Source organism: Pediculus humanus, genomic scaffold, assembly GCF_000006295.1.
Source record: "Pediculus humanus corporis 1103172108285 genomic scaffold, whole genome shotgun sequence".
Lineage (NCBI taxonomy): Eukaryota > Metazoa > Arthropoda > Insecta > Psocodea > Pediculidae > Pediculus > Pediculus humanus.
Window position 1 is genome coordinate 229,894 of NW_002987854.1, and position 11,241 is coordinate 241,134.

General features: G+C 27.8%; 2 protein-coding genes across 2 annotated transcripts; one reads left to right on the forward strand and one right to left on the reverse strand.

Moving 5' to 3' along the window:
- Positions 1–221: 221 nt before the first annotated feature.
- Phum_PHUM524320 (uncharacterized protein) lies at positions 222–3,767 on the forward strand (the record flags this gene model as incomplete). Its single annotated transcript, XM_002431340.1, has 7 exons — positions 222–240; positions 582–596; positions 657–835; positions 1,082–1,325; positions 1,902–2,046; positions 2,126–2,281; positions 3,578–3,767. 7 exons carry the CDS (start codon positions 222–224, stop codon positions 3,765–3,767), a joined length of 948 nt encoding a protein of 315 aa, XP_002431385.1.
- A 2,318-nt stretch (positions 3,768–6,085) lies between these two features.
- Positions 6,086–7,608, reverse strand: Phum_PHUM524330 (uncharacterized protein; the record flags this gene model as incomplete). The annotated part of the gene is made up of 4 exons (XM_002431341.1): positions 6,086–7,171; positions 7,338–7,347; positions 7,458–7,521; positions 7,587–7,608. 4 exons carry the CDS (start codon positions 7,606–7,608, stop codon positions 6,086–6,088), a joined length of 1,182 nt encoding a protein of 393 aa, XP_002431386.1.
- Positions 7,609–11,241: the final 3,633 nt, after the last annotated feature.

Consider the following 11,241-nt stretch of genomic DNA (forward strand, 5'->3'; position numbering starts at 1 on the left):
TATGTAAAACGTGTGAAAAGTTTAACGTACTCTCGTTGACCTCGTACACACGCACACACCCACGCATTAAAATTAATAATAATAATAATATATTTTCTACAATATTCTCAAATGTATCCAAAAAAAAAAAAGAGAGAGATAGAATTCTTTTTCGGTTAAGAGGGGAGGAGGGGTGGGGCTTTATTAAATGTTTGTCGATAACGTTAAGTGAAAAAAAAAAAATGTTAAAAGTTGTTTGTTGTTTGTTTGTTGTTTGTTGTTGTAGTCGGTAAAACATTTTCGTAAAAAAAATTTTTTAAATTAACCTCTTTTTCAATTTTATCAAAGACAAGATGTTTATCCGGTTTTTCGGTTGAAGTGTCACTAGAACAAAATAAATTCGAAAAATTTTAAAATTATACTCTTTATAAAAATAAAAATTTTTTTCTACGTCCACGTTTTTTTTTCTTTTTCACCTTCACCTTCTTTTTTTCCTTTTTAATTTTAAATTTTCCCACCAACGACAACAACGCAACAGTTTTTTTTTGTATTTCCGGTACAGGATTTGAAAAAAAAATTTTTTATTTGTTTTAACTTTTGAGATCCGATTTTTGTCGGTTTTTTTTTTTTATTTGCTACAAAATGAATTTTGTTTGTTTGTTTGTTTGTTTTTATAGGAGTGCCAAGGTCCTGTTGGTCAAGCGGTCTTAGAAAATACGTTTTCCTATGTACGGCCTGCGGTTCATTGAGTATTTTATTAGGCGCATTGTTTCTTACAGTTTATTTTATGCTTAAATCATATACGTCATCACTTAATCATTTTGAAACTATGCCTACCTACGTACCTTCCGGGATGGTAAGTTATAAATATATATTTTTTTTTCTTCTCCCACGATATTTTTTTTTTTTTTTTTTGGCAAATATTCAATTTGCCCGCGAGTTTCTTTTTTTTTTTTTTTTTTATTTATCCTGATTAACAAACTTTCTAGTTCGATAAAAAAAAAAAAAAAGTGGAAAATTTTTTTCACCGCAGTAAAAACACTTCCGGTTTTCTTTTTTTAACGGAAAAATAATTTTTCTTTTTTCTTTTTCTTTTTTACAGTTAATAGCAACAGGTTTTTTAATTATTTGTTTAGCGTGGAGGAAGAATAGAAATAGTTTTCTGATGAAATTATGCGGATTGTGTAGTTTGTCTTGTGCCGTTTTATGCGTTTCCGTAACTGTCACGACAACCGTCATACACATGAACAGACTACAAACGCTAAGAGAATGTTTGTACACGCAAAAAACTCAAAGTTGCACGTGTTATTCCGTTATTATGGATAATAATAGAATATCCGACGAAGGTTTGTCTGTTTGTTTGTTTAATTACGTTAAGTGTTTTATCATACAAAAAAATTTTCTTTTTTTCAAAACCGTTTCCGGTTTTATTTTCCTTTTTTATTTGATTAGTGAAAATTTATTGGTTTTTAACATGGGTGTGTCCGCCGTAAAATATCCTGTCGTGGTTTCAAAAAAATTTTTTTTTTTAATAAATTACCAATTAATCAAAAATGAAATTTCAAAAAAAAATCCGCCATTTCTTTTTTTTTTTATTCTTTCCTTTTCCGTTTCCTCCCCCCTCCCCCCGTTTTTCCGTCCGAGACGACCCAGTAAATTTTTTTTTTTAATTAAGTTTAAACGTTCATAATTTATTATTGACTCTCCTTAGTTTGTTACAAGTTTTATTTTCTTCTTCTTCCACGACATACAATTTTACTTTTATTTTAATAAATTGTTTGTCGTAATCGTTTGTTCATTTTTATCATGAATAAAATTAATAAGGAAGGAAGTTTTTTTTTTACCGTTTGTCAAACGATCGATCGGAAAAAAAAACGAACGTGGCAGGAACGATTTGATAAATTTTCTTTTAATGATTTCAGGTATAAAATTTGTATTTAATTCGACTCCAGATTGTGAAGTTATACACGGAGCTTTATATTCATGTTTAAGAGCAATTTTCGGATTATCAGTTATCGGAATATTAGTTTGTATATTTAGTTGTATGCTTATTTATCAACTTCTCAGGTACTAAAATTTTTGTTTTTAACAACAAACAACAAACAGCGATAACAACAAAAGCTAAAAAAATTTTTTTGATTTTCAGCCACGAAAAAAAAAAAATGTATTGGGCTCAATTAGAAATGAGATGTAGGTATTTGTACAGACAACAGAGAAATCCACATTATTATAGTTGTTGCGACGAATGCCGGTATCCTCCTCATCCGCACGAAATATTCCCGTGGGAACTCATGAGAAATAGGTACGTCATGAAGTCAAAAATTAATTTTTTTATTAATATGTATCCGACGTGAAAATGTTCTCGTATTTATTCATGTCATTTTTTAATCGCGAATATAGTTTTTAATCCTCTTGTCGGAACGGAATCTTGTTCCAGTATTTATTCCAGGTTTTTAACCGATTCCTTAGGGATAAATATGCTTATCAGCTGTTGACGAAGAATTTGTGTCGTTTTTACACGCAACGTCACTTCTTTTACGATTTATTATTTTAAATTCTTCTTCTTATTATTCTTTATTATTATTATTATTATTATGACTCATAATCACGACAATTCTTGTGTTTGTCGGCGAATTGTTTTTCAAAACATTCATTTCAGGTTTCTACTCTCAGGTCGATCCCTAAGGAATAAATGCCTGAATATGAGAGTGATGCTGCTTCATGTCTGATGAATAGGTTTCGTCTTATTTTCTCATTATTAATATTATTAATATTATTATTATTGATATTATTATTATTATTATTACTATTATTTTTATTATTATTGATACTATTATTATTATTATCTAATGTAAAAGAAGGCTTAAATGTTTATGAAAATGAAAAATTTAAATTTAATCGAATGAACGTTACTGATCTTAAAAAAAAATTAAAAATTTATAAAAGAATTTAAAAACGAACTAAAAAAAATTTTTTATAGACATTTTTATACCGCTATAATTTTTTTTATAGAGCATATAGTTAAAATTTATTTAAATTTTAATAAACCAAACGTAAGAGTAAGAATAACTCGTTAATAATCTCTTGGATAAATTTTTTTTTTAAAACTTTTAAAAATTCTTTAAAATCATCATCATCATTAGTATTATTATTATAGTAAAACGGAAGTGAATTGTTAACTTTGTTGATTATGGTTAGTTTGTATATAAAAACCGGATTATTTGAGAATTTTAATAATAATGATAATAATTAAAAAAAGTTTTTTACGTGTAAATAGTTAAATTTTTTTTTTTTTTATTTTTTCAAACCGTAAAAAAATCATCAAGTTTTTATCATCATCACCATCGTAATCATTATTATTATCACGTTACTTTTTTTTTTCGTTTAACTTTAAATAAGTTTGTTTGTTTAACTTTTTGTAAAAAAAAAATTATAAATTTTTACGTTTAAAAAAAAAAATTAAAAAATTATTCCATATCAACCGGAAACAGTTTAAAATTATTTAATATATTTGTATTTCCGGTTGATAAAAAAAAAAGTTATTAAAAATTTGAAAAAAATTATTTTTTTGTTTTTTTAGATTTTGGTCGACTGGTAGAATAGGAAATCTTTACACTCCAAATCCGGAAGATAGAGGAAATCATAATAGATTAAGATCCGGATGGAATTGGAGAAGATTACCCTGGAATAGAAACGGAAACGGAAACGGTGGTGGTGGTACGGGAGGAGAAGGAGTGGGAGGAGGAAATGGAAATGTTGTCGGAACATCTGGAGAACCATCAAGGTAAGATTTTTACAAATACAAATACAAAAAAATTTTTACGAACGATTAATTGATAAATAAATAAGTAAGGCATTATTATTTATTAATTCATGACGTCATTATTAAGAAATAATTTTCTTAATTTTTTTATTACGTTAATAACGTGCGTGTTACGAGTGCGTAATAATAATACGATCGATCGTGCGTAAAAATTTTTATTAAATATTATTGGTTTGTGGTGTACCAGGGTAACGTTTATCATATCTCTCTCTCTCTCTCTCATTGCCTAATTTTCTTTTGTGTTCGTTTAACAAAGTGCACGTAAACTTGAAACGTAGCCGATTTGTACCCGATATGCACTTGAATTGAAATTTTCTTCAAATTTTCTTCAAATTTTTTTTTGTTTTTCGTTTCTGTCGTCGGTCGTGTTTGTCGCTGTTTGTTTTTTTGTTTTAAAATTTTGTCGCACATTCAACAAAGAACGTTTTAATTTATTTAAATAGAAAAAAAAAGTTGAATGTCACGTGACAAATAAATAAATTTAAAAAAAATTTATTTACTTTGTTAAAATTTTAATTACTATTACAACTGTTATAATTATTATTATTATTTACTACTTAATTATCGTACAAAATTATTTAAAATGTTTTTCCGATCGTAATGAATGAAAGGAAGTGTGAAAGAGTTAAAAAAAAAAAAAACAACAAACAACAAACAACAAACGATGCAAAAAAAAAGAAAATTAAAAATAAATTTTCACGGGTATTTAAAATCAAATTACGCAGAATAACACGATTTATTATTATTATTTCTGGCATTCTAACAAAAAAAAAATGTTTTTTTACTCTATGGTTGAACGCGCGGCGTGATATTTTTTGTCATCGACATTCTGTAACCGTCACGGTTTGCATTTCGGTTTTAAAAAAAAAAAAAATTTTTTTTTTTTTCTTTTGCGTTTCGGTTTAACCCGAAGAGATGTCCTCGTCGTGCATGGATTATTATTATTATCGCCTTTAAAACCTGTTTACGGTCCTGTTTGAGGTGGAAACTTAGTCAGGAGAGAGAAAATCAAAATCAAAACGAATAAATTTCGAACGAACAATTTTAAATTTTTTTTTCTTAACCTTCTAGAAAATTAAGCGGGAAAATTTAATTTTTGAATTAATTATTTAGTTAAAACAAACAAATGATGATAATAATAATAATTAAATTTTTTTTTCGTCGAGTTGCGACGCCATATTTGTTTTTATAAAATGCATCGTAATAACAATTTTCATCATAACCGATTGATTAACGGTCGAAATTAAAAAAAAAATTTTTTTAATAATCTAACCGCCTCTCTTTTCCCCTCTCTCACATCTCCAAATTTTAATTAATAAGTTATTAACATAAATTATTTATTGATTCTAGGAAAAAATAATAATAATAATAACAATTTCGTTTAGGAAATTTAAAAATGGCGTCTTGAATGCATTTCTCATCGCTTTTCTCTTCTTTTTCTCCTTCTCTCTCTCACTGTCTTCTGCTTCAACTAACTACTCTTGTCGTTATTTTAATTATTAACGATGATATTTAAATAAATATTATTAATTATTAATTTTAATTAAAAATATAATAATAATAATAATAATGATGAAATTTTTTTTTTGTCGATCGTTCGCTACAAAACTAAAAGTTTTTTCGTTTCGGTCCAAATTTTTTAATCAATTTATTCGAAAGCGCCTACGTAATGTACTACTATCATTATTATTATCATCATCATCATCGTCATCATCATCATCATCGTCATCATCATCATCATTCTCATCATCGTCATCATCATAATAATAATTATATCAATAAAAAAAAAGTCGTTAATAACGTAAAGGAATAAATTTAAAAAAAAGTAAAAACTTATTAAAATATTTTCGTTAATAATAATTTATTTTATTTATTAATAACTAAACATAAATACATAAAAAATATTATGTACATAAATACATAAACAAATAATTTATCAATTAAAAAAATTGTTGGTTGTTGGTTGTTTCGGAAGAGGAAGATTTTGTTGGTTCAAACTTAAAAAAAACAAACGACGGTTAAATAATCGTAGTTTTAATAAAAACGTTATTTTTTTTACGTCTTCTGCTATTGCAACGTTGCCAAATTTTTTTGTTTTCATTCTCAAATTAAAAAAAAAACTTCAAAATGACATGACGACTTTTTTCCCCCGTCACAAAAAGAACATTTAGGGGAGCAATAAGTAATTGTAGTTTTTTTTACGATACAGCCTAAAACATTTTCGTACAAACAGACAAACAAACAAACAAACAAACGAGAGAGATAGGGAGAAAGGGGGGAAACTTATAGTTTAATTAATTTTTTCAAAGTATCATCGTAAACGACGGGATTTAAAAATTGTTGACAATTATCGATCAATATAGGATCGCAAAAATTTCTATAATGATTCAATTGGAAAATATTTTTCGGGAAAAAATATTGTCTTGTCACGTGATCGAAAACATGATAAGAATAATGATTAAAAACTGATAATGTATTGGGTACGTAAATGAAACTTTTAACAGAATCCGATATCGGACTCAAGTGATAACTCCTTACGGTCCTGTCAAATATCGTGTCGTTCAAATTAACATCACCGGATATTTTCCGACGCCATTTTTTTTTTTTTTTTCCAATAGAATTTTTAGGATATTTTGAAAAAAAATAAGCGTTTCGAACGGAAAAAGATGCGTAATTTTTGAGAATATGAAAATTTAACGTTTCATTTCCGGTTTTATTAAAATAATTTAAAAAACCTTCCCGCCAATTATTTCCTTTTTTCGGTACTATGACTTCGTCCACGTCCAAAGGTATAACGAAATTCGTCTCATACAAATGACTATAAAAACAATCGTTGTACGTAATAATTTCCATTTTCCGTTTGTACCAAAGGGATTCGGCATAAGATGAACAATCGGAAAATTTTTCCGTAGTGAATTTTCTTATCAGTGTATAATTCGATTTGATAACGTTTAAATCGTCGGCGTTTACGTTATCAGCGTAAAAAATAATTTTATCAGCTCCCAATTTAAAATTTATTTTTATCCATTGTCGAATTGTTTGTATCGTTAAACCATTTTTTAAATCTAACGGTTTAACGCATATAATAAAATTTTTTTTTCCTTTTTCTTCCTTTGTTTGTTGTTTGTTGGTAACTCTCACGTGTGTTTTACCATCACTTTTACAATCCTTATCGACGAGTGATATTTTAATGGGTACTTCGTCTCGTTTGTACGTCGGCGGTATCAAACAACTTGCTATTGATGGATAAATTTTGTTACATTTTGTTTCCGTACCCCATTCGTGCGACCATATTTCATCGATTGTTGCTTTTTGTAACAATTTCCATGTTTTGTTCTTTGTTGTTGTTGTTGTTTTGTCGAATTCCATCTGTAAAAAAAAAAGAAATGAGAAAAAAATCAATCAAAATCGGAAAGTAATAATAAAACTGTGGGTTCGAGCAAAAAAAAAAAATTTTTTTAAACATGTGGGAAATTGTTTTTATTATTGATTTGCGGTAGTCAATTTTTTTCATTTTCTTTTTGCTGTAATTCACGACACCGTAACTTTAAAAAAAAAAATTTTTTTATTCCTTTTTTTTTTAACCGAACGTGAATTTTTTCGTTTGAAAAATCTTCGCAATTTATTTATAATTTAAAAATTACATAACGAATACCTGTACGCGGTATCCGGTACCGGTACCGGTACCTGGTACTCGGTACCTGAAAATCTATTGTTTTCTAGAAATAATTTAATATTAATAATATTAATAAATAAAAATTATTATTTTCGTGTTTTCTATCACGAGTCAGAATGTAATATTGCATAGTAGTCGGACGTTGACAATTATTATTATTATTATTACATAAGAAGGTATCGACAAATTTTAAATTTATCGTGACGGGTACTTTTTACGAGTAGTTTTTTTTTTTTTAGACGTCGGAATATTTTTTTATCGATCAATCGAACGAATACTTTTAATATATTTATGAAAAAGAAAAAAAATTTTTTTTTTTTTAATGCGTTTTGGCGGTTATGCGGTTTTATACTTACAGTATAATTTTTTTTTGTAAAGTATATAATTTTACGCGCGTTTAATAATATAACGAATGCGTAAAAATGAGTCGTCGTTAAAAAAAAAAAATATGTCGATAAAACGATCGATAATGATCGATTTGTATCGATTGAAATTTTTCGATTTAAAAAAAAAAAAAAAAAAAAAGTGAAGGTGGACCACCGATTGATTATTTTAACCCGCGGGGTAAAAAATTTTTCTTTAACGGTAGCAATTTTTCAATTTTTTTTTTGCGCTCGCGTTTAAACGCGTATCAATTTTAATATACTGTTCAAAGAATTCAATTTCCCTTTTAAAAAGTAATAAAAAAATAATTTTTTTTACCACCACCCCATGAATGATCTAAACTTATGACGTCATCATTTTAATGTTGATGATGAAAAATATTTGTTTTGTATTTTAAGACGGTAGTGGTGGTCGTCGTCGATATGAAAAATTTTAATTTATTACCGAGTAATAAAAAATTTATTATTATTATTATTATTATCTACGTATAATAACCGCTCGTGTAAAGGTCAAATACCGTGAGAATTTTTTTTTGTTTTTTCACAGACATACACACATAAAAAAAAAAAAATTTTTTTTTCTTATTGTTTCACCCAAAAAAAAAAAAAGACATTAGCGAGAGAGAGAGAGAGAGAGAGAGAGATAGAGAAGGGATGTGTAAATGAACCTAAAAAAAAAACCGGAACAGGTTTTTTACGGTTGGACAAACTGTGATGGGTAAAAAAAAAAAAAAAGTTATTGCGAGAAAAGAAAAAAAAAAAAAATTTGCTTCGGGGGTTTTTTTTTTTTTCGGCATCGAAACCCCGCTTGCGTACATGCATCATTCTACTTAAATAATAATTTATTTTTTTCTCTTTTTTTTTTTTTTTTTCGTACCTGTACTAGACGAAAATGAAAATGAAAATGAAAAATGTCGGCAAATGATATTAAAATCAAAGTTAATTTTCACGTATTAAATTTATTTAAAAAAAAAAAAAAAAAAAAGTTTTTGTGTGTGTGAGTGTCAGTGAGTCGCGTTTCCATCCGTAATATTGTTATGGACCTCGTTCTCGAGGAGACTCGGTTTTGCTGATTTGTAGTATGCTCGCAGTTGATTCGGATATTTAATATAATAAGTAGACAATTTCTACCTGATGTATTATATTAACCAAATATACTACTAGTTACACTACTTATCAGTTAAACACTAAATGTAAAGTAAACGGAAATAGAATCTGATGCTCTTGAATCCAACCTAAGATGCACTGACTGTCCCCAACGCTATGCGATAGACACAACCAGGCAGACTCTGACTGACGGACGGATGTCGAAAGACCAAGACGTGGTGCCGAAGCCCACTATTTATATGAAGACCAAAACAATCGATGCATCTGTTACACTTGAAGTGACCAATAAATCTATCATCTCCTTCTTAAGGGATGAATACGGTCTTTGTTCGCTATTCCAGTTTAATGGAAAGAACGTGTTCCAGAATGTTGAGTAAACAAATAATGTCCGCGTTAATTATGTCACGCTTATAAATAATAAACAAATACTCTCATTAAAACTTCTCAAGCGGTTAGATTTGATTTGGAATAAACAAATAAATAAATATCCATAATAAATAAATAATATAAATTTTAAAACAGATGCCCTCGTTGTTGGCCAGATTTCGTTGGGATCACAACACCTTCCCCCTTAAAAGGAAACAAATTTTTTTTTATTATATTAATTAGGTTAAAATTTGTTTTTGTTTTTCTTGAAATTTTTAGTAATTTTTCTTCTTTTCTTCTTCTTGTTTATTCTTTGATTGATTAGACTCGTTTTTAAATCTTGAGCACTCTTCAGGTGTTTCTTTGCGTAATCCCTTTGTGAGAATCTTGATTTTACAAGATTTTGGCGAAGTCATATGCGTTACTTTTTCGCATAGATATTCCAAGTGAGTTGTCAGTCCAGACAAATTGAGGTTTTCCCAGTAATGGAATTTTTTTTTTTTTTTTTTTTTTTTTTTTATTGCTCATCAGAGGCAAAGGACTTGAGGTTGGATAAAAGAATAATTTTTTGATAAATTTCCTCTGATAGGAATAGGAAGTGTTTTACATAAAAAATTTTTTTACAGGATAATGTATTAGTGGATGAATGATATGTTGCCGTGCAAACAGAATTGTACATTATTCATAATATTACCAATACATTTATGTCATTTCAATTCTTGTTTTATATCATCAGTATAGTAGTTCATTAATATACTTCGTGAGTCATTTATTGTCAGTTCCTTCGTTAGGGAACCCGGAATTAAAGGCTTTTATCATCAATCAAATATTCATCAAGATATTATCCCAAGGAGGAGTGGACGTAAGAGTTACAAGAAGATTTAGCAAAGGATATGAATTCGTCCACTTGTTTTACTTTTTTATTTATTTAATTTTTTAAAGAATCCCTTTGAGTGAGATGGGATCTTTCAAATGTCCCATTTGATTGTGGGAAATATTTAGGATCAGTTGTTTTTTTGAACAACCTACTTTACATCCCGTTTAATTTTGGGAAATTAAGACAATATTTAGGATCAGTTGCTTTCTGCAACCTACTTTACTAGAAAATATTTAGGATCAGTTGCTTTCTGCAACCTTCTTTTAATTAATATTTAGGATCAGTCGCTTTCTGCAACCTACTTTACTAGAAAATATTTAGGATCAGTTGCTTTCTGCAACCTACTTTACTAGAAAATATTTAGGATCAGTTGCTTTACCTGCAACCTACTTTACTTGAAAATATTCAGGATCAGTTGCTTTCTGCAACCTATTTTTAATTAATATTTAGGATCAGTCGCTTTTAAGCAACCTACTTTACTTGAAAATATTTAGGATCAGTTGCTTTCTGCAACCTTCTTTTAATTAATATTTAGGATCAGTCGCTTTCTGCAACCTACTTTACTAGAAAATATTTAGGATCAGTTGCTTTCTGCAACCTACTTTACTAGAAAATATTTAGGATCAGTTGCTTTACCTGCAACCTACTTTACTTGAAAATATTCAGGATCAGTTGCTTTCTGCAACCTATTTTTAATTAATATTTAGGATCAGTCGCTTTTAAGCAACCTACTTTAAGGAAAATTTTCTTTCCTTTATTGAATTTATTTATTTTTATTTTATTTTTTTTTTTTTTTATAGATTCCCACTTTTGAAGAAATATAATATAAATTTTTTTCTATCTTGATACTAATTTAGGATTCTTTTTATTTCCTCCTGGGTTTCGGGAAAGAATTCTTTTAATTTTTTTTTTTTTATAGATACTTAGGTAATGAGATTTTATAAATTTATTAAAATTCTCGTTAATTCTAATTATTTTTATATTTTAAATTTACGATAGCTTTGGATAAATAGATTTTTTCTTTAGTTTT